General features: G+C 48.9%; 1 protein-coding gene and 2 pseudogenes across 1 annotated transcript in view; 1 reads left to right on the top strand and 2 right to left on the bottom strand.

Moving 5' to 3' along the window:
- LOC131588443 (class II histocompatibility antigen, B-L beta chain-like) overlaps positions 1–6568 on the top strand; it is a 41150-nt gene extending 34582 nt beyond the window's left edge. Inside the window, exons 4-6 of the mRNA XM_058857316.1 lie at positions 4259–4314; positions 4906–5012; positions 6482–6568. Of these exons, the coding sequence (XP_058713299.1) occupies positions 4259–4314; positions 4906–5012; positions 6482–6502 (184 nt within the window). The 3' untranslated portion in view covers positions 6503–6568. The remainder of the gene's footprint in view (positions 1–4258; positions 4315–4905; positions 5013–6481) is intronic.
- LOC131588578 (zinc finger protein 239-like) overlaps positions 1–16610 on the bottom strand; it is a 99176-nt pseudogene extending 82566 nt beyond the window's left edge.
- The window catches only part of LOC131588641 (zinc finger protein 665-like), a 28199-nt pseudogene continuing 9775 nt past the window's right edge, over positions 6978–25401 (bottom strand).

Raw genomic sequence — 25401 nt, 5'->3', positions numbered from 1 at the left:
ATTGAAGGGATTCCAAACTCTCCTACAGGACAAGCAATAGTGGAACGAACTAACAGAACCTTAAAGAAATATCTTAACAAATTCAAAGATATCTCTGACCCAAAAGAAAAATTAGATGAAGTTCTTTTTGTAATTAACCATTTGTGTGTTTTTGCAGATTGTCAAGACCCTCCAGCTGTCATACACAATGAATGTGTAAAATCAAGTGTTGTAACTAATGAAGTATTTGTTCCTTACAGAGAGCCTAAAACAGGACATTGGATAGGACCAGCTAAAGTCCTATTTAATGGCCGAGGCTACGTGTGTGTTGATACCCCTACAGGACTGTTATGGGTGCCGAGTAAATGGACACGAGCCACAATCAACCACATCAACAGTGGGATATCACAGCCAGACTGCAAGGAAGTAGATGGTGGCGAGAAAGTAAACAGTGGCAACTTGCCCTTGAGCCATTAGTGAGAGAAGTCAATTATCTATTAGGTGTACAAGTTGATTATAGAACTCCCTATATAGAAAGCGTTTATTTTTCTGTTTATCTACAATGGGTTAAAGAAAAATTAGAAGGTATAAGGTGCTGGTATTGTAAAACCACAGAAAAATTGTGAATAAGAATTGTGTGTGAAGGTTGTAAAAGAGATTTGTGGGAATATCAGAGATCAAAACCTCACAGAGGTTGTCTTAGGTGTTACAGAGAAATTCACCATTTAACTCCACTTGCTGCATTGACAAAATACTTACATTGTTCTTTAACACAGGCAGAAGCCGTATCATTATGGGAAAATGTGGGTGCATTAGAAAGAGCCAATCTAATATTTAGAATTCAGAAAATAGCAACATTTACAAAACTTGCTCAGAAAACAAATATAATTGCAGCACAGTGCAAAAACTGTACTATTTCACATAGACAGTGGGAAAGAGCACAAAATGGCAACTGGCATTTTCATTCTCATAATTTTACCTTCAATAACAGGCATGTTAACTAGAGAGACCATAGATCCATGGGAAAATGTATGGGTTTCACTTGCTCGTAGTTTAAATACTACGACCTTCTGTGCTAGTCTGTCGACACCTCAGTCTCCTTTCATTATTTGTCTGATTGGTGTTCCAGTCAATGAATCAAGGTGGACTTTGTTAGACAAGGCAATGAAAGAGACTCAGGACATTTTTAAGACAAGGTGTCTAGGGAATGGATATAAGAATTTTTCACAATGTATGAAGAATTATGATGTTTGGAATGATCATCTTCCAGAAGGCCCTGAGCCACAAGAAATTGATCTAGCAGATTCATTAGATGCTGCTTATTGTATTTATCTAAATGCTAGCAAAAAAATTGTGTGCAAAAATTGTCTGAACAAAGATGTGAACAATCCAATATCATCACATTGACAAGTCCAACTGGCAATTTTTCGCAGTGGTGTGCTAAAATGGTGAGGAATGCATCAAACCCTGTATTTGGGACTCAATCCCCTCATAGACTACCAACAGGTTATTTTCTAATTTGTGGTAACAGAGCATGGGCAGGTATCCCATCACAACCTGTTGGAGGTCTTTGCACAATTGGACAACTCAGCGTGGCGCTTCCACACCATCATCCTAATAGCACACATCGTGTCAGATGGAAAAGAGATCCTTGTCAAATTTTGAGTTCTGACTGTGATGATAATTTGGATTTATGGAACAGATGGCAAGTGGTTTTTGCTTCTACCTTTTTGCCAGGTGCTGCTGCTGCTAGAGCTCATCACAATTTAAAGAAACTTAGTTGTTGGGTTGTAAAACAAGCAAACGGTACTAGCAGAGTACTTTCTGAATTAGCAATTGATATGTCACAAGTTCAGCATGCAGTACTGCAAAATCGAGCAGGCATTGATTTTTTGTTGTTAGCACATGGTCATGGATGTGAAGACTTTGATGGTATGTGTTCTATGGACTTACAAGATCATTCAGAATCCATCCACAAGGAAATTCAAGAACTCATGCAACATACACAGAAGATGAAAGAAGATGTGGGATTCTTTGGGATTGATGAACTGGCTGATTGGCTTGGACTGACAGGATGGGTTAAGAGTTTATGTAAAACAGGATTATTAATTATCTGTGTTATGATCATTGGATTGTTATGTGTTAGTTGTGCAATATCCTTTGCAATTTTGTTGGATATTGCAATATCCTTTGCAATATCCAACAAAATCAAGTGTTTGTTTGTTAAGGTAACCAAAGTCATGGTTGTGCAGATGGAAAACGGGGGAATTGTTGAAGAATGGCTCGCTTCTCGAGGCCATAGCTCCTTGGAAGGCCTGCACAACCCTGACTTTGAGCTAGCATAAATCCTTGGCAAAATACTGTATCAAAGAAATGAAGAAGACTAAGTGTTAATAAGACAATGAAGAATAAGAATTTAGGATGAGAAATCTGCTAAATGTATCTTAATAAGTTTTACTAAAAAGTATCTTATAGAGCTTGGGTGTTATGAGCTGGTCCAATAAAAATGTAGAAATTAATGCGTGAAAAATAGCAATTATTCAATCATAGTAGAATACAGATCGCATGTTAGCTTTTCAAAATACTATAAAAATGTAGCTAAGATTGTAATAAATTTGGAACAAGCTGCTAACTCACACTGGGTCGTCTCTTGATTCCCGAACCTGTCTCTTACAATGTGCATACAACTGGGCAGTGGTTACAGATGGTTAAGACATAAGCAAAACCAATGGGGGTACAGGGGGTGCTTCTCACCTCACCTCACGTACAAAATAAAGCACTTCAATCTAAACTTATATACTGTATGCTTATAAATATTCATTCATGTTTCCCATAAGTTTCCTCCTATTTCTGATTTTGCTGACTTTACGTCACCTTTCTTCACAGCACATGCTTCACTTGTTGTTAGGGGGTCTTCAGTCTTCTTTTGGGGGTCTTTTGGCAAAGGCTTCTCCTCTTCCTCATTGTCCTTTGGATAACCTTACAGGTTTGCATGTGTGTACTAAGCGTTGTGTTATGTTGGTCTACTAATTACTCTTATATTTTCTAATCTTTAGGCCCAATGCCTAGATTCATTATAATTTTGGTCCATCTCAAGGCCATTTTGGTCTTGAGACACCATTTATCTTCTAAACTACATCCTGTACCTTAATTTTGACATGTAACATCTGCAAAGGAGTACATCTGCTTTGTAACACTGATTCTTGATAGTTTCTAATGATAACTTTAATAACAGTTACAATTTAAGTAGCACGAATCAATTCTATTTATTACACTGGGAATGGGGAACCCCTGCACTTCCATTTCTGGGTGAACCCCCCTTCCTGAGCACAGAGACCCCCTTGAACGTTCATTTCAGGACACCAGGACCCCCTGGTACCCCCTTCCCAGCCCCAAAAACCCCTGCACTCCCTTATCTGGAACCTGGAATCCCCTGAACCCCCATTCTCGGGAATGGGAACCTCCCAGAACCCCCATTTCTGGGCACCAGGACCCCCCTGAACCTCCATTATCAGGCACCGGGACCCCTTGAACCCCAGAACAGAGGAAGGGACCCCCTGAACTCCCATTCCGCTGCAGCAGGACCCCCGTGCACCCCTGTATCCAGGACTGGAACCCTCCCAAACCCTCCATCCTCACACCCTGGGACCCCCCTGCAGCCGAGCCAGGGACCGGCCTGGCCCCGCAGGCCCCGCTGGACAAGGCTCAGCGAGCCCTCCCAGGGCTCTCCCACTGCAGAGGTCAATCAGGGAGAAGTGCCAAGTGACCAGCCCTGCTGGGGAGACGTGTATCCAAAATGAGAATGGATCCCCCAAAACCACAGCTCTTCCTTTTAAACAGAAAAGGGGAGATGTTGTGGTGTGTTTTTGTTTAATTTAAAGTTTGAAGCTGTTTGTATAATTGGTTTGTTCTGTTACCCCCCTGCTTTGTTGGTTTAACCCAAAGTTATCTCCTCCCCTGCCCTGCCCATCATTGTATCCCAACCCCTTTTTCCAGCACCTTCCCTATCAATCTTTTCCACCCTGCCCCTTGTTCCCAAATGTTCCCTGTCAATCCTGCCTTATGCCAACCCCCTGCTTGGACGTCCCCTTTGGAAATCCCCTAATCCACAGCACCCCATTGGTCCATGTGTCCTATTCCCCTCCCCAGGATATCCCTCACTGGTTGAAGTTTTGTATCCACACCTGGACCCTCCCCATATGTAAATTGCTGTACGCTTGTATTCTGTGTTTTTTGCTCCTGGTGCTGCTGGAAACCGCCCCCGGCAATGCGGGCTCAGCTCCAGCTGCCAGGTGGAGCACGTCAGCCTGGAGCACCCCCTGAGCCGGCACTGGGGCACGGCCCGGCCCCCACAGCGCCGGGGGCAGCGGGGGAGGCACTGGGGGGGCCCAGAGGGGGATTGGGGTGTGCTGGGAGGAACTGGGAGGGAGTTTGAGATAGACTGGTTTAAATTGGGGAAGGGGTTTGAGGGTCAAGAATGGCTGAGAAAGGGATTAAAGGATGTTGGGGAGGGTGGGATGGGGTTCTGGGGGTCCTGGTGGAAACTGGGAGGGAGTTTAGGGGTGCTGGGTGTCACTGGGAGGGATTTGAGTGAGCCTGGAAAGGCTGGAAGGAGACTGGGCATTGGAAAGCAGGGGTTGGGATGAGGTTCATTGTGCTGGGAAGAGACTGAGAGTCCGGGTGGGGCTGGGAAAGGACTGGGAGAGGGTTTGGGGGTCCTGGGGCAGTGGGGGGCAACTGGGAGGGGGCTGTGGGATCCTGATAGGGACAGAAGGTTCTTTCGTGGTCCTGGGGAGGCTGGGAAGGGACTGGGAGGAGGTTTCAGAGGTCCTGGGTGGGGTGGACGAGAGTGGAAGGGTGCTTGGAAGGGCTTGGGGTGTCTGAGACAGTTTTTGGGGGAGATCCTGACCTCTGCAGACCCCCCAGAGATGCCGCCAGACTCTACCCGCAGCAAGATGCTGACAGGGATCGGGGGCTCCTTGTTGGGCTTTGTCTTCCTGGTGCTGGAAATTGGCTTCTACCTGTACAAGAAGGTAAGGGGGTGTCCCGGAGGTCATGTCTCCCCTCCCCTGGAGCGTGTGTGCTTCCCCATGACCCCCAGCCCGGTGTCACTCCCTTTTCTCTGCCCACAGAGCTCCTGAGCCACTGGCGGTCGCAGCTCCTCCATGTGGCCTCAGGCCTGGCTGGGACCCCCCGCTCCATCCCCACCCTGATTTTGGAGGGGTCGTGTGTCCCCCCAGCCCTGCTGTCACTCTGCCCCCGCCCGGCTGCTCCCAGTGTTCCCAGCAAAGCTTCCCAGTTCGCCCCTCTCCCATTTATGGGGGGCAGTGGGGAGGGACATGGGGAGACCCCGTGGGGGGACCCTGGCAGGGACAGACCCTGTGCAGTGATGGATCAGGACCCCCGTGTGTCCCCCCCATGTGTCACCCTGTTCTGGGGACTCCTTGGGAGACACCAAACTCCAGCATGGCACCCAGCAAACCCTAAAAAGCACTGGGACCCCTGAAGCCGCCAGGGAAATTTGGGGAGGGGGTGCATGGGTGGTACCTGGACCATGCCAAGAGCCCAGCGCTGCCACAGCCCAACCTGCCCCGGCTCTATCCTGGCTCCTCCCATGGGGCCTGAAGGAATTGGAAAAAAGGGGGTCCAAGGGTGGGCACTGGGCCGGGGGTGAACAGGAGAAGAGATGGAGGAAGAGAAAAAGGGCCAGAGAGGAGAAGGAGGTGGGATGAAGGAGGAGCGAGACTCATCCAAACCCAATATGGGGCTCCCATGCCCCTCTTTTCCCCTGCTCCTCCACCCCTGCCCCACTGCCAACCAATCCACCACCCCACCTCTCTTATCCCCCCTTTCACTCAATTCAAGCAGATGCTGGCAGCTTTCTCCTGGGAGCAATTCCTGAGTTTGGGGATTTTTGGGGTGCAGTTCTGGAGGAGGACAGCTCTGTCTGGCTTTCCCCTCCCCGCAGTGGCCTCTCAGCTGCCCCCCACACCCTGGAGGTGCTGGGATTTCCCTCCTGGGCACAAGGATGTTCATTCCCTTCCAGGAGCCCAATGCCCAGCTGGGGCTCCAGGCCAGGGGGTCCTTGAGCAGCTGCCCCAGAACCTCCGCCAGGGGCTCCCAGTGCAGCCACAGCCGCTCGGCCTGGGCTCCCCAAAGCCCTCAGCAAGCCCCAAGTCCCTGCCAGGAACCCTCAACTCCCTCAAACCCAGCATCCCCCACAGCCCCTGCAAGTTCCCCCCATGGCAGTGGCCACAGCCATGTCCCCACATGTCACTGGCCATGGCCCACCATGTCCTCACCCATGGCTGTGTCCCCACGATGTTTCCATCCCTGGCATTGTCCCCCATGTCTCCATCTATGCCTGTGTCCCCCCATGTCCACATGAATGTCCATGTCCCTGTCCATGTGTCCCCACATCACTGTCCATGTCCCACCATGTCTATGTGTCTCAATGTCCTCACCCATGTCTTAGTTCAATGTCATTATTTTCACCCCAAAGTTGGATATTTTGAAGGAATAAAGAAAAATGAAAAGCCCATCAGGCCATACTGAAAGGATTTCTGCCAGCTGAGGATCCCTGTGCTTGGGTGGAAGGGAACAACATTTTTTGGAAGGCTTTCCAGACCACTGTCTCCAAAACCTTGGTCTTTGACCCATTTCATCAACATCTGGCTGTGGAAGACACCTCTGAGCAATAGGAAATGAAAATTGTGGAATCACTGAGGTTGGACAAGACCTCCAAGACCTCCTTGATGCCACCAGAAGATAGGTGGATTGAATGCAAAAGATTTTCTGGGATTGAAAGTCAACAAATCCACTCCCCACAAGGAATTCCCATTGTTGGTCTGTGTCCCAATGTTGTTCCTGCCCAGGTGTTCATCCAGGTGCCCACAGGGAGCCAGGAAGATGTGGAGCCTCCCAGCCAGGTGTCTTCCCAACACGGATCACCAGGACCACGGATCACCAGGGCTCTGCCCAACGGGGGTCACTGGGGATCATCCAACGCTGATCCTCCCATGGGGGATGGAGCTGGAGCAGCGCACGAAGCTCTTCCCGCACTCGGGGCACTCGCAGGGCTTCCCTTACTGGTGCCTCCGTTGGTGTTTGGTCAAGTCAGATCTCTGTGAGAAGCTCTTCCCACACTGGGGACACTCGTAGGGCCTCTCCCCACTGTGGATGCGCCGGTGGACGGTGAGGTGGGAACTGTGCTTGAAGCCCTTCCCGCAGTCGGGGCAGCGGAAGGGCCTCTCCTCTGTGTGAATCCGCTCATGTAGGAGGACATCAGAGCTGGTCCGAAAACTCTTCCCGCACTTGGGACACTTGTAGGGCCTCTCCCTGGTGTGGATGCGCTGGTGTTTCCTCAGATTGGAACTCCACCCAAAGCTCTTCCCACATTCCAAGCAGGTGTAGGGCCGTTCCCCCGTGTGGATCACCTGGTGTTTCATCAGGTCAGAGGTATCTCTGAAGCTCTTTCCACATTTCCCACACTCATAGGGTCTTTCCCCACTGTGGATCACCTGGTGTGCCCTCAGGTTGGAGCTCTGGTTGAAGCTCTTCCCACATTCCCCACACTCGTAGGGCTTTTCCCCAGTGTGGATCACCTGGTGCCGGAGCAGGCTGGAGCTGCGGCTGAAATCTTTCCCACATTCCAAACACCTGTGGGGCTTCACCCCCTGCTCTGAGCTCCGGCTGGATCTCCGACCACCTTCCCGGCACAGGGAGGATCTTTCCTCCTCACAGCTCCCTGGGCTGGGTTTGCAGCCTCTCCTTGTGTGAGATCTCCAGGGCTTTTCCTCCTCCTCCTCCATCTGACCACAGCTTGGGAATGAAAAATCCTGGTTTGGGGGAAAAAAAGAAAGGAAAAAGCCTTGGGCTGAGGGTTTCTCCTTTCCCAAGTTCATCTCAGGAAGTCATTGGGCATCTAGTGTCTGGAAGGACCTCCAGGACACCAAGATTCAGCCAAAAAAATCCTCCAAACATCAAGACAGATCAAAAACTTCCAAAACACCAAAAATCTGATATCCCCCCCAACATAGAAAGATTCAGCCCCCACAAAAAAACAAAACTCCAACATTCAGCCCAATAACACTCAGAAACACCAAGATTCAGCCCCGTGAAGATCGTGGATCTCCCTGCCCGGGCACTCGCTGCATGGGGGGGTGAGGGGGGCAATGAGGCCGGGCCGGAGCAGGGGGTGCCTGAGAGAGGCCCCGAGCCCGGGGGAAGCCCCTGCAGAGCCATGGAAGTGGCTCCTGGCCGGACTCGGGGATCCCCCTGGCGATCCCCGCTGGAGCAGCCTGGTCCTGAGGGACTCTGGCCCCTGGCAGGGACCCCAGGCTGCAGCAGGACAAGGATTCCTGTCCCTCAGGGGGAGGCACTGACATGACCTGACTGTGACCCCCATCCCTGTGCCTCTGGGCGGGGAGGGGGACGGAGAGGGGCAGAAAGTTAAGCCCGGGAAGGAGGAACAGCTGGGGGGAAGATGGATTTCCGGAGGAATTACTTTACTTCTCATTTTCTTGCTCTGACACGTTTGAAAACAAATTCAAATAATTTCCCCAAGTCAGGTGTGCTGTGCCCGTGACCAAGGATTGAACTGTCCCCACCCTCATCCAGACCCCCGAGCCTTTCTTTGTGTTTTCTGCTCCCCGCCCGGGACAGGAAGGAGAGTCACAGAGTTTTGGCCTCTTTCCGGCACAGCCCTGCTCCATCCCGGACTCACCCCCAGCTCGCAGCGCCCTCAGCTCCCGGGCACCCCGAGCTCCCGGCGCTTCAGCGCAGCGGCGCTTCCTTGGCCTCCTGCCCGGGCCGGGCCCAGCGCCGGGGCCGCTCCTCAGCCCAGGCTGCCGAGAAATGGCGGAGCTCAGCCCAAGGGAGGCGAGGCCGTGCCGTGTGCAGAGCCCGCCGCTGGCTGCGATTGGCTGCTTCTGCCGTCACTCGTGGCTCTGACGCGCGCTGACTGGGCAGAGCGGGGACAAGCCCGGCCCCGCTGGCGCCCCCAGGGCGGCCGTGGGGCAGGAGAGCCGCCATTGCCGGAGCGTCTGTGCGGGCCCGGCAGCGGCGGCAGCAGCGGCCGGAGCCCGGTGAGGCGGTGGCGGAGCTCGGAGGCGGCCCCGGCCATCGCAGGTGGGAGCCGCGCTCGGTTCTGCGGGGGCTCGGGGCTCGCTGCGGGCCCGGGAGGTAGTGGAATAAATGGAATTGATTTGTGCTGACTAAATTGTAACTATTTGGGAAGTTACTATTAGAAGCAACCAATGGAATCAGTGTTATAAGGCAGATGTACCCCTTTGCAGATGTTACATGTTAAAATTGAGGTACAGGATGTAGTTTAGAAGATAAGTGATGTCTCATGACCAAAACGGCCTTGAGATGGACAAAATTAGAACGACTTTAAGCATTGGGCCTAAAACCCAGTAAATATCAGACTAATTAGTAGAGTAACCTAACACAACGCTTAGTACGCACACACAAACCTGTAAGGTTATCCAAAGGACAATGAGGAAGAGGAGAAGCCTTCACCAAAAGACCCCCAAAAGAAAACTGAAGACCCCCTAACAACAAGTGAAGCATGTGCCGTGATGAAAAGTGACCTAAAGTCAGCAAAATCGGAAATAGGAGAAAACATATGGGAAACATAAATGAATATGTATAAGCATACAGTATATAAGGTTAGCTTGAAGTGCTTTGTTCTGTACGTGAGGCAGGGTGGGGAACCCCCTCCGTACCCCGGGTCGGTTTTGCTTATGCCTTAACCATTTGTAACCACTGGCCAATTATATTCACACATATATATATATAAATATATATCTGAATATATCTACTAAATTTTGTCTTTCTTACTAAATTGTATTCTTTTACTAAATTATATTCTTTTATTATTTTGTATCCAATTTATTAAAGTATATTATCAATTAATTAGATTGATTATTTGGAAATTTGAAAGTAATTTATAACAATTCGATGCCAAAACCCAGGAACTCCAATCTAGGGGAATACATGGGAATACATGGGAATCCCGGAGAGGAAAAACAAGCAGAAAATGATTAATTATTATTTGTTTAAATAGACAAAGAAAATGATCCAAAAATATAATTTGAATTGGCCAAAGTTTGGATCGTTTAAAGATTGGATTTGTTAAGCTTTAAATCAGTATGTAAATTCAAAAGAACCTTTTTATCAAGAAGAGAGCGACTATGCTACCCTGTAGCTTCCCCGGGGTGGGGGGAAAGATAAATTCATTACTAAAACACAAGAAAGCAAGAGTTATCTGTTGTATCCTTTACAAACTAAACAGTAGGAAAAAAAAAAAAAGAGGTAAAACTCTTCCTTCACCTAAAGATATTTTGCTGGAAATAGAAACAGCAGCACTACCTAAATCCCATTTAACTGAAAAGTGTGCAGTGCTGGCTGTGCCAAGTGAACTCTAACATATAACACAACTGACCATTTGTTACAACCTGGCATTAATTTGGTTTGGTTTACTATATTTACACATTCAAAAGACAAATTCTGCCTTGCTCAGAGTCTGTGAAGCACAAACACATTTTATTAATATATAGTATCTAAATGGTGTGTTACAGTTGTGTTATGTGCATTATAAGTGTTAAAAACATGTAGCAGTTTTTTTTTCACAGAACCTTAAATTTCCGTATTTTTAAAATATGTTTGTTTTTCAGTATTTTGTATAGTCAATATAAATGGTTTTGACTCAATGTTTTATTTATTTAACAGCAAAAACTGTGCTAAAAGAACACCCTGTTAATTAAAGCTTTATTAATAAATTACTAACTGAAGTTGTGTAAAAAGTAACTTTTATTGTAGTTGGCACATCTCTGGAGCTTTAGTAGTTTAAATTAAAAGAAAAAAAATATAACTGACTAAGAGAGAGAGAGATAAGACAGTGCTGTGAAATCTGTGCCATCCTTGAAACAAGCAGAGTTGAAGTGGCTCATAGGAACCTTATGAGGCCAAGGGTAGCAGTGAGACCAAACGTGTCAGTGACCAGACCCCAGGGTATAAACTTTGCTACCAAGAAGAGCGGCACCTCGGCCCTTGGCTGCAGCCCAAGGGGCCTTGAGGAAGGTAGAGAGTGAAAACTCCTGAGGATTATTTTCACTGTGTTCATTAAGACACCCTTGGCAACTGGCCAAAACCATAAAGCAGGATGGGACAGAATCCAAAAAAATAAGAAAGAAACAAGCGATATTAAAACAAGCAGCACAAAAGCAAACAATGAGCAAACAAACTATGCAAAAACAAAATCACAATAATTCTAATCCATGTGACAAATGCAAACAAATGTGACAAATGCAAAAACAAGATAAAATCTGTGTTTGTGGCACATCCATATGTTAATGCTGCCTGTTACAATCACTGTAATTTTATAAAAGTATAGAAAATATCTCAGGGAAAGAATTAGACAAAATGAATAAGTAGTGTGAACAGTTGAAACAGCAGTATAGCAACTGAGATTGGCCAACCTTAACTAAAGTATTTTTGTAGGTTTAATGCAAGAAGTAGGTATAGAATTAAAATTATTTAAATGTTAACTTTGTGAAAGACTTAAAATAGCTCAAAAAATAGCTGTGGAAAAGTGGGAGTCTGTAGCAGTGGCCTCAGGGAGACAAAGAGTTAACATTGTTCCACCCCAAACCCCTTGTGAAGGGCGGCCCAGGAGTTCTGATTGGGTTTGAGTCCCTGGGGGGTTCTCCCTTGGTGTGTTTCTAATGGTCCCTGACCCTGAACTCCACCCTCAAAGGTGGAAACCCTCGGTTCTGTCCCTCAAAAACCCGTGCTGTGCCTCTGTTCGGGGCTCTCTGTTCTGGACCTGAGTTAGTTCCCATGCTGAATAAATGGTTTCATGAACTGGGAGCCCATCTTGTTGGTGTTTGATGCTGGTCCCCAGAATCCTGCTGCTTCCCTGGATGAGATCCTGAGGTTGCTGACTGCAACAAATGGTGAGAGAATGCGTGGCATCCAGTGAAGCAAGAGAAGAGCAGGACCCGGCTCCATGGACACCTCGTAAGTCCCCGGCTGATGGCTTGAGAGCCGGCGAGACCCCCGCCTTGGAAAGGAGGACTCGAGAGACCTGGCAGGGAGGCTGGGTTGAGAGTGCCTCAGGCATGGGGAAGAAAAGGGCTTACGGAGGTGTGGGAGCCAAGACCAGACACTGGGACACCTTACATCACCCAACGAGACGTATTATGGACGATATTAACATTATGGACGATTATATTAATATTATGGACAATTATGGACGATATCGACATTATGGACGATTATATTAACATTATGGATGAATTTTTTATTTTTTTTTTTTGGTGTATACCTCCCTGTACCTTCCCCTTTCCTCTGTTCCTAAGGGCAGGACAAAGGGTGAAAAAAGCCAAGACGGCTTGGGGTTGCTGCCATCTCCCCATCACCCCGGTGTCTTTCTGCCATCCCATCCCCTGTTTTCCTGAAGGTAAGCAAGGGACGGAGAACATCCAGAGTGATGCCGGTCTGCTGCCGTCTGCCCGCCGTTCCGTGTCCTCCTTCACCCCCTGTCTTTCCATATTCCCCGTTCCCTGTCCGGGAAAGTCCGTCCCGGACCCCCTACATCCCAAGATGGCGCCAGCCATGCAGTCTGGGATCTCTTGTTTCCCGCCTTGCTCCTTCTTTTCCCGTCCCGAACCTTCCCTTCCCCCAGTAACTCCTGCTCCGGTCCCACCCCTTTGTTCAGCTGCTCCACCCTGGGGGCTCTGCCTTTGACATCGTGGGCAACACCCCCTCGGGGAAATCGAAACTGTAACCTGAGCTCCCAAAGCCAGCATTTCACTGAGAACATCTAAAGGGGCGACTCCCACATGGGAGCTGGAGCCAAAGGTGAAGCTGGAGATCAGAGCCGAAACTGGAGATCGAAGAATTCTGCCCCTTGTGAGAGAAGATCTAAGAGCTGCACCCTTCCTAAAAGATAATCCTAAACTCGAAGAGACTGAACTAAAAAACCATTATGTTTGTATTAAGTACCATCACCGTTTAATTTGTCTGGCGTGGTCTGAGATTTAAGTGTTTGTTTTTAATTTTGTTTTTTCTGTTTGCTTAATGTGTTTTGTTACTGAGTTTTTGGTGTCCCACAAAGCAAAGCGGGTGCTCTGTGCAGGAGGTGATTTTAAGGCATATGTTTGGAAACATTTTAAGCTCCTAATCAAAATTTGAAAAAAAAAAAAGATAATAAAAAAGAAGCAGATGCGGCAGTGTGCCTCAGGAACAACAAAGGGTTCCATTGTCCCACCCCAAACCCCATGTGAAGGGCGGCCCAGAGGTTCTGATTCAGTTTGTGTCCCTGGGAGGCTCTCCCTTGCTGTGCTTTTACTGGTCCATGACCCTGAACTCCACCCTCATGGGTGGAGACCCTCGGGGGTTCTGTCCCTCAAAAACCCCTGCTCAGCCTCTGTTCGGGGCTCTCTGTCCTGGACCTGAGTTCCTTCCCATGCTGATTAAATGGTTTCATGAACCGGGAGCCCATCTTGTTGGTGTTTGATGCTGGTCCCCAGAATCCTGCTGCTTCCCTGGAAGATCTTGAGGTTGCTGACTACAACAGTTCTCGAGGATTTAAAGTCAACAATTCCCATTGTCATTCTGTATCCTGTTAGATTTTCATTCCCCTACTTTCATCCAGGTGCCCACAGGGAGCCAGGAAGATGTGGAGCCTCCCAGCCAGGTGTCTTCCCAACACGGATCACCAGGAGCACGGATCACCAGGGCTCTGCCCAACGGGGGTCACTGGGGATCATCCAACGCCGATCCTCCCATGGGGGATGGAGCTGGAGCAGCGCACGAAGCTCTTCCCGCACTCGGGACACTCGCAGGGCTTCCCTTACTGGTGCCTCTGTTGGTGTCGGGTCAAATGAGAGCTCCATGAGAAGCTCTTCCCACACTGGGGACACTCGTAGGGCCTCTCCCCAGTGTGGATGCGCCGGTGGACGGTGAGGGTGGAGTTGCGTTTGAAGCCCTTCCCGCAGTCGGGGCAGCGGAAGGGCCTCTCCTCTGTGTGAATCCGCTCATGTTGGAGGACATGGGAGCTGTGCTGAAACCTCTTCCCACACTGGGGACACTCATAGGGCCTCTCCCCACTGTGGATGCGCCGGTGCCTGACAAGGTTGGAGTTTTGCTTGAAGCCCTTCCCGCAGTCAGGGCAGCGGAAGGGCCTCTCCTCTGTGTGAATCCGCTCATGTAGGAGGACATCAGAGCTGGTCCGAAACCTCTTCCCACACTCGGGACACTCGAAGGGCCTCTCCCCAGTGTGGATGCGCTGGTGTGCCCTCAGGTAGGAGCTCCACCCAAAGCTCTTCCCACATTCCAAGCAGGTGTAGGGCCGTTCCCCTGTGTGGATCACCTGGTGTGTCATCAGGTTAGAGATACCTCTGAAGCTCTTCCCACATTTCCCACACTCATAGGGCCGTTTCCCATTGTGAATCATCTGGTGATTCCTCAGGCTGGAGCTCTGGCTGAAGCTCTTCCCACATTCCCCACACTCGTAGGGCTTTTCCCCAGAGTGGATCCTGTAGTGCTCAATCAGGTGGGAGCTCTTTCTGAAGCCCTTCCCACATTCCAAGCACTTGTGGGGCTTCTCCCCCAGCTCTGAGCTCTGGCTGGATCTCTGGCCATGCTCCTGGCACTGGGGGGATCTTTCCTCCCCGCAGCTCCCTGGACTGGGTTTGCAGCCCCTCCTTGTGTGGGATCTCTGGGGCTTTTCCTCCTCCTCCATCTGAACACAGTTCAGGAATGTAAAATCCTGGTTGGGGGGAAAAAAACAACACTAGAGCACCTTGGACTGGGGTTTCGTCCTTGCCCAAGTTCATCTCAGAAAGTCACTGGGCATCTTGTGTCTGTAAGAACCTCCAGGACACCAAGATTCAGCCCAATCATCCTCCAAATATCAAAACAGATAAAAAACTAACCAAACTACAAGATTCAGCCAAAACCCCCTGCAAAATAGAAACGTTCAGCCCTCACAAGAAACTAAAGCACCAACATTTAGCCCAATAAAGCTCAGAAACACCACGATTTGAGACCCATCAAAATTGTGGATCCCCCTCCCTGGTCACCCGCTGCATGTGGGGGAGAGAGGGAAACACTCCTGGGGCTGGGTTAGCTGCAGATACAGGGATGAACCTTGTGCTGCTTCCTCTTCCTCCTCCTCCTCCTGTGTCCCTGGTCTACCTCACACTCCTCCTCCTCCTTCTGCAAAACCCCAGGTACATAATTTCACCGTTTTGCTCTTCAACCCTGCTTCTCCTTCCCTTCTCCTCCTGCCCCCAGGCCCAGCACCCACTGCCGCCTCCCTCTTCCCCCCCAGTCCCACAGCATCCCACCGCAGGGGCACGGATGGAGCTGGGCCAGCTCGGCCTGGGGCAGCGCTGGGCTCTCGGCCGCTTCCGCCCGCACTCGCTCCCCACTGCAGCCGCTCCCGCCACCACAGCGCGGGGGGGCCCGGCCTTGGCGCTCCCCCCTCCCACCTCCCCAAATTCCCCTCAAGGGGGGCGCCAAGGCCCGGGGGGGAGGGGCGCAGCTGGGCTCCAGCTGGGGAACGCTGGCAGCTGCGGCTCTGCCTGGACACTGATGAGTCATCAGCGCCGCGCGCTCTGATTGCCTCAGCCCTGCCTGAGCCCTGCGCCTGCACCAAGGGGGGACACCCTGCTCCAGGGGGGATGGCCCCAAAACGGGGGAACCCCAGCAAAGGAACAACAACAAAGGCTCTTTACAAACTGATCCCGTCAACCTCATTGCACATAGGGCCAGGGACGTGGACATAAGGAAGTGACAGGAGGAGCCATCAGCTGCACAAAATGTTATGAATTGATGACACAGACTGCTGCTCAGCCAAGGTCCTGCTAAATTCATCAACTTCCAGAAGAACAACAAACACTTAACACAGCCATCAATATTGTTAGCTATACAAAAGTGGGGTGCATATTAAGGGGGTATGTAGGAGGTGCATTGGGAAGTCTGTACCACTCCAGGACTTCAGCCAATGGGGAAAGGGAGAGGGAGATGTGACCAAGAAAATTAGGATGAAAAGGAGGCTCTGTCTGCCAACAATTGGAGAGGCCCCATGGGAAATGTCCCATGGCCTCTCCCTATTTTTATGAATGAAATTACTGTTACAGGACTCCTCTTTCTTCCTTGTGGACAGAAACCTCTGGGGATGTCAATTTTTCCACACACCTTGGGGCTCCTCCGCAATTCCTTCCACCGTCCGGGCCGGCGGGCACTGAGTGCAGCTGAAGGTGCCTCACCCAGTTTGGGGGATCGGCTCCCTCGGCTGGCGGCGGCACCGGGGATTGATTGGGTACCCGAGAGTGAGCAGGAGACAGACGAGGGATGGATCAGGGGGGCTCTCAAGAGTCGGCAGGGAGAGAGCACTGAAAATCTCAGCAGTGACTCCAGTGGGATCTTCGGGGAGTAAACATGGCAGGGCACCCAGGGAGGGGACAAAAGGGAAAGCCAGAATGGGGTCCCAGCAAAAGGGATGAGGATCCCAAAATATCTCTCAAGGGTCCCTTGGGAGCATGTGGAGGTCGTTTGCACATTCTTCCAGAGCTAACTAGGGACATGGACACCCAGCGGGGCAATAAGGGAAGTCCAGAAGGGATTTAGACCACAGGGGATGGATGGGGTTGGTGTGCTGGGAAGGGATTGGCTGAAGGGGAGTGTGCAGCAATGTGCTTAAGGCAAGAAGCAGCAGGAGCAATCTATGGGGTAAGAAACAGGATGATGGAAAAGAGGAGGAAGAGAAAAAAATACTGAGGATTGGGATGTTTTTCACAAGGGTCTTATCCTCAGAATTTGCCAGCTGACTCAGATCCTTTGTATCCCAGTTTTCCAGGACAGGAAAACAAGGAGGTGAGGATTTCAGGGGGTTTCTCTGAGCTGGGAGCGGCAGGAGCGGGCGCAGAGCTGCGGCACCGGGAGCACGGGCTGGGGGCCTGTGGGGAGCTGTGGGGCCGGGCCGGGGCTGTGGGGCAGCCGGGGCTCAGCGCCGGGCGCTGCCTGACCCCAGCACCCCCCGGGCAGGGCCGGCAGTGGCCCCCGGCCCCCAGGAGGCTGCGGGACGCCCCGGCCGCTGCCCGGCCCCGTGGAGCTGCCGGCCCTGCCCGCCGGGGGGGCCGCCTTTGGACACTGCGGCAGGACAGGGACCGGCTCTGGGATACGGGCTGGGGAGGGGAGCCTCAGCACAGCCAGCACCAGGAAGGAACAGCTCAGAAATGGGGATTACACCTGCAAGGATCCAGATCATCTTTTAAGCATTTTGTGCTGGGTCCCTGGAGAAAGGAAGGATTTTGCAGAAAGCTCAGCAGCTGCCACACGATGAGCACCCACAGGCACTGAGGGGGGCTGCAGCAGGGCCACAAGAAGCCCCTGCAGCACTTGCTCACAAAGGCTCAGCAGCTGAATGCAGCAAGGGATGAGCAAAAGGCCAAGCTGAAGGCAAAGGCCATGGCACACTTCCTACAGCCCCTGAGGGATCAAGCCCAGGGCCCAAGGGGGCCCCAGCACCCAGGGGACACCCTCGGCCACAAGCACCTGGCACAGGCATTGCCCTCCTGGCCAGGGGACAGCCCACCCAAACAGCCCCTGGCAAGGAATCAGCCTTCCAGCTGCAGGGCACAAGGACACTGCAAGCACAGACAGGAGCACCCTCAGCACCAGCAAGTCCAGCCCTTGATGGACACGGATTCTTAGTGGTCTCACAGCTCCCATTCCACCAGGGACCCACCACACTGCAGCCCTTGGGAACATCCAGGGTGGCTCTGGATCCAGAGGAGACCTTTCCTGATGGACACAGGGGCCTCTCCATCCACTCAGAATCTTAGACATAAGGAAGGAAAATTATTAAGGAATATTTTAATTAAGGCACTAAGTGGGAAAGATGAGTGGAAGTGTTTTATTCAGCCACTATTAGCAGATGTTGGGGATGGGTTTGAAATGCAGGAATTTTTATTTGCTCACAATTGTGATTGTAATTTACTGGGAAGGGATTTGATGGCTAAATTGGGAATGCAAATTAATGTTGCAAAAGGTGATACAGAGGCTGGTTCTGTTGTACCTCTGTGTCAAGTGTCTGGCAGATCCTAGGCTGAAGTGAACCCACAAGTGTGGGCAGCCCCAGGGAAATTGGCAAAATTAGATATGGAGCCTCTCCAAATTTCCCTCAAGCAACCAGGACAAGAGGTGTCGAAAAGCAATCCCCTGTTCCAAGGGAGGGAAGGAAGGGCTCACAGCCTGTCTGTGAGTCTTGCTCAAGGCACGGCTTGGGGAGCCAGGGATGGCTCCCTAGAATGCTCCTATCCTGCCAAACAAGAAATCCAATGGAATCCACACAATGCTGCAGGACCCAAGAAGAAGAAATGAGATGATGAAACCGAGGCACCCCACACTCTCAGATCCTTACACCATCCTCAACCAGGTGCCCTCCTCACACTGCTGCCATTCAGAGCTTGATGCAAAAGATGCTTTCTGGGGATCTGCCCACTTCCACAGGATGCAAACAGAATTCTGCCTTGGGCTGGCAACAAGAGGTAGAAGGGAAAATGCTCAAGACATGGACGGTCCTTCTGCAGGGATGCACGGAAGCACCGGCCTGACTGGGGCAAGCCTTGCAGGAAATATCAAAGGAATTGACCTCACCCCCAGGGACTGGCTTAATGCAGGATGTGGGTGACTTGATCCAGTCAGGAGGACAAGGAGAAGAGGTAGAGGAAGCCTCTGTGAAATGGCTTCATTTTCAGGCTAAAAAGCAGCTTTGAGTATCTGAAAAAAACGTGCAAATCGTGGAGAAAGTGGTTAAATATTTGTGACATTTTTCACTGAATCTTTGTGTTTTATTGACTCTGAGAGGGTCCAGGGAATCTCAGAAATAACCTTTTCCATTACTAAAAAGGTACAATTCTTACAATTAACAGGGAATTGCAGGAGCTGGATTGAGGATTCTCTCTTCTAGCCAGAACATTGTGTGCTTCTTTAGCTGCAGATAGTGTCAGTGTTATGGAGTGGACATGAGAAAAAAAACAAAATTTAACAAAATGAACAAAATAAAATGATTGATTCCCCAGCCATGGCTCTTCCAGACTCAGAAATCTGAATTGCAAGGGAATATTAAACAGGCCACCCCTGAGCCTGCACTGAAGGCAACGCAGCAGCAGCCAGGGCTCCCCAGCGGGGGAAGCCCCTGGGCCTGCCCACAGATCCTCTGCTCAAATCCTCGGCCTGGCCACCCTCCTTTGTCATCTCCAACCACTGTGGGACAATCCTTGCTCTCACTCTTGCAGCTTCAGCCCTTTCTGTGCCTGCCCTCGCCACAGCTGCTGGGGAAGGCACCGGGACAATTCCACTCTGCCTCTCAATTACACTCACACTCTGCCCTGCCCAGGATTAGCTGCTGGCAGAACAGACCAACTTTAAAATGGCTTCAAATCTTATTTCTCTGCTCACACTAGGTTTGCCTTTGCCTTGGAGGAAGGAATTTTAATCTTTCTTTTAAAGAAATTTTAATGTTTCTTTTCCACCACTAAGCAGAGATGAAATTAATATCTCAACAGACTGGGAATAGCCCAAAAGATTCCAACCAAGATAACAACCATCAACAAAACATCAACACCCAGCAGCAAACATCAACCAACATCTGACCCAGACACTGCCCCAGGCACAGCTGGAGACACCTGGTCTGGAAAAGGCTGAGCAGGAAATCCAGGAGTGCCCACCTAATTCACATCACAGGCACAGAAATCCGGCTGCAACAGGAAACCAAATCCTAACAACTCCACACCTTCAAACCAATGAACATTAAACCAATGGATTTCCATGGGTTCAGATTGTATACAGTTAGGAAACATCTATTAAATTCACATGTCTTGGAATGATTTTCTCTGCACACCCAGCCAAAGTGAGGAATTAATGATTTCTGTTGCACATTCTGGCCAGACTCAAGTCATGCCTTGATTTTATATTGTTGGAGAGTTTTTATTCATCCCGCAGTTTTGGTGACAAGACTACACCATTATTATGCTTTTCCTCAATAATCCTAATTCTATATTATTACTTAGACTGTTAGTGCTGGGCCAGGGTTGGGAGAATCAGTTTTTAGACTTAGGGCAAGAAGTAGAAAAAATCTTTATTACTTTGGATTTTTTTGGGAATGTCTGTGCATGGCTGTTATGATGGCAAAAGTTTGGTATGCATTTTTTAATGTTCACCTTTATGCCTCAGTTTTAAAAACTAAGAGCTTTAAAGGTGACGCCCTTAACTTGTAAAAAGATAGTATATTATTATTTTCTTCAAAAATGTCACTTTTGGAGTGGCCACATGTGAGTCATCCCATGGCTGCCCTGGAAGAGAAGCTTTGTTCCAGGCAGCCAGGAGAGGAGCTTTAGAAATGCAGATTAACACTGATGACCCAAAGCCTGCACAATGGCCCAGGGGTTTCCTGCCTGCAGGAGGAATTGGGCTGATTCCCTCTGCCCCTCAGCCCAAGCTCTGCCTGCTTGCACAGATGGAATTTGCACAGCTAAAGGCACAGCCCATTGTGAGGATATCTGACTCTGCAGCAGAAACTGGTTGAGGTGCAAAGGAAAACAGAAAATAGGCTATGTCGTGAAAACTTCACTAAAACAAGTGGGGGGGAATCATCCCTGTCCCCACTCCAACATGTGCTGTCACTGTCTATGTTATATAGGGTGTATCAGACCACTGGGGTTTATTGGCTACCACAAGTTCAGGGAAATCACTTGGGAATCCAAGTATGTGATGATTTAATGAGACAAAAGCTGACAATTGATGCAGCCCTGGCTGAAGGGAGCGCCCAGAAATGAGGAAAAGATGAACGGCCACCAGAACAAATCCTGCAATACCATGGACCAGACCCCGGGAACCCTGATGAATTCATATCAGGTACCAGAGAAACCATTTATCATTTCAATGGCATAATAAGATACAGGATGTCACTGAAATAATAACCAACCACACAGCTCCAGCTCCTGACCTTCCCCCCAACCAATCCACTCAGATGAGGAACACAACATTTCACCATGGGATGGGATCAGATTACCTTTTAGCAGAAAAAGGAGAGGTTTGGGGAAAGTTAAATGATTCAAACTGCTGATGGAAAAGAGATCAGCAAGGAAAAGGTACAGAAACAGATAAAAAAGGAAATAGCAAAGCAGCTCATGCACTTGTTCAAACGTGGAAAGGATGGGAATGAGACACGGTTTTGTGCTTCCCTCACAGACCACGGGTTAAACAAATGCTGTTTCTCCTCTCATGTGCTACAGCAACTCTCATCTTTTTACCATGCACCACACCTTGCTGAGTGCAGCTCATTCAGCAGCTGAGCAAGGGGATGCAGGTGGCAGCCAGGCCTCCTGAGCCACAAAGGGCTACAAATGGACAGAGAATGAGGGCACTGAGAACAATCCCAAAACCAAAGAACACCCAGGAAGAAAAAACACAGGCAATGAGTGAATCTGCTTGGAGATAGGGCCAGGGACTTGTACATAAGGAAACAATGGGAGAAATCACCAGTTTCAGAAAATGTTACTAATTGACAAGGACTGCTGCTCAGACCAAGTCCCGCTACATTCCTCAACTTCCAGAAGAACAAAGACTTAACAGAGCCACGAATTCTCTGGAAGCCCATCCGGGTGCGACCGTCTCCGCCGCTCACAATGTCCCTCTGAGAGACGTAAGGAGCTTTTCGCTCTGCTCTGGTGCCTGCCGAGAAGACGCAGCCAAAGCTTTGCACGGTTGGGCTGGAGGAATTCCTGGTATTGCCCAGGCGCCGTCTGTCAGACAAGTGTGAAAGCGTTGCAGGTTGGGCAGCAGTGGTGTGTGGTGCATTGTAACTGTAACATGGAGAAGCTTAAAGGGATTTGAGGGGGCAATGCCCCTGTACCACGTACTTCTCCTTTGGGGTGCTTATTAGCACATTGGAAACAGGGAAACTTTGGGCAAGATTTATGTAAAGTTGATTGATTATTGTAATACATGGTGGCCAGGATATGACCTGGACAGTGGGGAAAAGTGGCCGAGAAATGGATCTTTGCAGTACAACACCATTTTACAGTTGATGTTGTTCTGTAAGCCAGAGGGAAAGTCGGATGAATTTCCATATGTTAATTTCTTTTTCTATTTGTGAGACAAGCCAGAATGGCAGGCTGAGTGTGGACTGATGGCAGTTAAGGCACGTGTGAGTGATAAATGTGAGCTTTGTGTAAAAGGAAAAAGTTGTTTAGAGCACCTGGCATTAAAAGAAAGTTTGCTTCAGGGGAAAGAGATGGATGTTGATTTACAAGTGGTTTCAGCAGAACCAAAAGAACCCGATTTTGTTTTGTCTGCCTCCGCTTCACCCAATCCTATTTCACCTAACCCTATCTCGCCTAATCCCACTTCACCTTGCCCTCTTTATCCTCCTCTACCGCCTTCACCTGATCCTTCTTCTCCAAGAGATGATCAAAATCTAACTGTGATGCAAGGAAATGTGAAAAATGCTGGGGAGGAAGATAGCAGTAGCGGGGGTGATGATAATAAATCAGCGACACCGGTATCCCATCGGACTCGGTCACAGCTTGCTCCGGTTCTGGGTAGAACGGGAAAAGATTTGGGCAGACAAAGGCGGACTGTGATTGCCCCCTTGAGACAAGGAGTAGGAGTAGAAGGGCCGGTGTTTGTGGAAGTTCCTTTTTCACCCACAGACTTGATAATTTGGAAACAATCAGCTGGAACTTAGAGAGAAAATCCTGATAAAGTAGCAGGGGTGGTAAAAATTATTATGAAAACTCAGATCCAGATTGGGATGATATACAAGTAATAGTGGAGAATTTAATGGACTCTACTGAGAAAGAGATGGTGCTCAGAGCAGCCAAGGAAAAGGTGAGAGAAGATCTCAGAACTGGGGTGGTGATGGCGACTTTAGATGAGAACTTTCCAACCGAGGATCCAGGGTGGGATCCCAATGCCTTTGGGGACATGCGGAGGCTCAAGAGATATCAAAAGTGGCTCCAGACAGGGGTTTGGAATGCTGTACCTAAGGCTGTGAATTGGTCTAAATTGTATGAGGTAAGACAGGAAAAGAAAGAATCCCCTGCTGCATTTTTGGAAAGGCTTAAGGAGGCAGCAAGAAAGTATACAGATCTTCAACTAGAAACAGAACAAGCAAATGTTCAGCTTGCGTTCATTTTTCTTGGGCAGTTGCAGGATGATATTAGGAGAAAATTGCAGAAGTTAGAAGGATGAAGATTCAAGGAATTTGAATCAATTACTTGAAGTGGCTTGGAAAGTATACAATAACAGGGAAAAGGAAGCTAGTAAAAAGCAGCAGCAACATCTTTTGGCAGTGATCCAAGGAAGAGAGAATCCAGGTTTCAGAGGTCACAGCAGAGGTGGTCGTGGACTGGGGAGTGGCGGACTTGGCAGAGGACGAGGAGGATGGGTTTTGCCAAGATTGGGGTTAAATCAATGTGATTATTGTAGACAAGAGGGGCACTGGAAAAATGAATGCCCAAATTGGTTTAACCAGGGCAAGCAGTTCAATCAGAATCAAGATGCTTCCAAATTAATGGTGCTGAGGGAGTACAGCAGCTGACTAGAATCAGAACAAAAACCAATACAAGAACCTTTAGTAACTATACAATTGGGAGATAAAGAAGTAAAATTTCTGGTGGATACAGGGGCTACATATTCTGTGCTAAATGATCTAAAAGGGCAAACTGGAGACAAAACAGCATCAATAGTTGGAGACACAGGGAAGGAAGAGAATCGACCATTCCTGCAACCCCTGGATTTGTGCTTTGGAAACAAAGTGTTAACACATGAATTTTTAGATATGCCTGAGTGTCCAATTCCACTTTGAGGACGAGATTTAGTAGCAAAACTTGATGCAGTGATAACTTTTGAAAACGGGGAGCTTTTCATGAAAATACCTGAATCAAAGACAGGACAAATCTTAATGATAAAAGAAAAACCAGTCCCTACTATCCCTCGGAAAGTAGAGGATGCAGTAATTCCCTCTGTATGGGAAACAGACATACCAGGAAAATCTAAGTTGGCACAACCAGTACATGTAGAACGAAAAGAAGGAGCAAAAGCTGTCCAGGTTAAACAGTATCCCATAAAGCCAGAAGCACGGCAAGGAATAGTAAAGATTATTGAAAAATTTTTGAAGTACCAAATTTTAGAAGAATGTGAATCAGAATTGAATACACCAATATTTCCAGGGAAGAAACCAAATGATGAGTACAGACTAGTACAGGATTTGAGAGCAATAAATGGAATAACTAAAGATATTTACCCAGTGGTAGCTAATCCTTACACATTGTTGACATCTGTGAAAGAGAAATAGAAATGGTTTACTGGAATTGATTTAAAAGATGCCTTTTTCTGCATAGCCCTTGACAAAGAAAGTAGGAAACTGTTTGCCTTTGAATGGGAAAACCAGACAATGGAAGGAAAACCCAGCTCACCTGGACACGACTCCCACAAGGATACAAGAACAGTCCAACCCTATTTGGAAGCCAGCTGGTGAAGGAGCTGGAGATTTGGACTGAGAATGGGCAAGTACCAAGAGAACAATACCTGCTGTATGTATGTATGTATACATACTGTATACCAGTATGTTGATGATATACTGACAGCTACAGAAGAGAAAACAACCTGCATAAAGGTAACAATTGAAATTTTAAAACAACTAGGAATGGGAGGATATAAGGTGTCTAAGGAAAAGGCACAAATTGCCCAGTAGACTGCGATTTACCTGGGATGTGAAATCTCACAAGGGCAATGTAAGCTGGGTACTAATCGTATTCAAGCTATTTGTGCCATTCCAGAACCCTAGAACCTGCATGAGCTGCGAGTTTTCCTTGGGATGACAGAGTGGTACCACCTGTGGATCATGGACTATGGACTAATTGCACAACCCCTGTATGAAGCCCAGAAGACACAACCGCTTACCTGGGGCAAACCACAGAAGGAGGCCTTACTCAAACTGAAGAAGGTATTGACAACAGCTCCGGTGTTAGGATTGCCTGATTTATCCAAAGATTTTCAGCTGTTTGTGCATGGAAGATCACACCCAGCACTGGGAGTGCTGACCCAACATTTGGGAAGCTGGAAAAGGCTGGTAGGCTGCTTTTCCAAACAACTTGACCACGTGAGTGCCGGATGGCCTTCATGCCTGCGGGCAGTTGCAGCCACTGTGATGCGGATCCAAGAAGCCAGGAAACTCACGATGGGTAGACACACTGATGTCTATGTGCCACACATGGTGACCACTGTTTTAGAACAAAAGGGGGCCATTGGCTATCTCCAAGCAGGATGATGAAATCCCAGGTAATCCTAACCGAGCAGGATGATGTCACACTAAAGACAGCTAACCTCTTGAATCCA

Source organism: Poecile atricapillus, chromosome 26 (genome assembly GCF_030490865.1).
Source record: "Poecile atricapillus isolate bPoeAtr1 chromosome 26, bPoeAtr1.hap1, whole genome shotgun sequence".
In the NCBI taxonomy this organism is placed as follows: domain Eukaryota; kingdom Metazoa; phylum Chordata; class Aves; order Passeriformes; family Paridae; genus Poecile; species Poecile atricapillus.
This window is presented reverse-complemented; position numbering and strand designations above follow the sequence as displayed.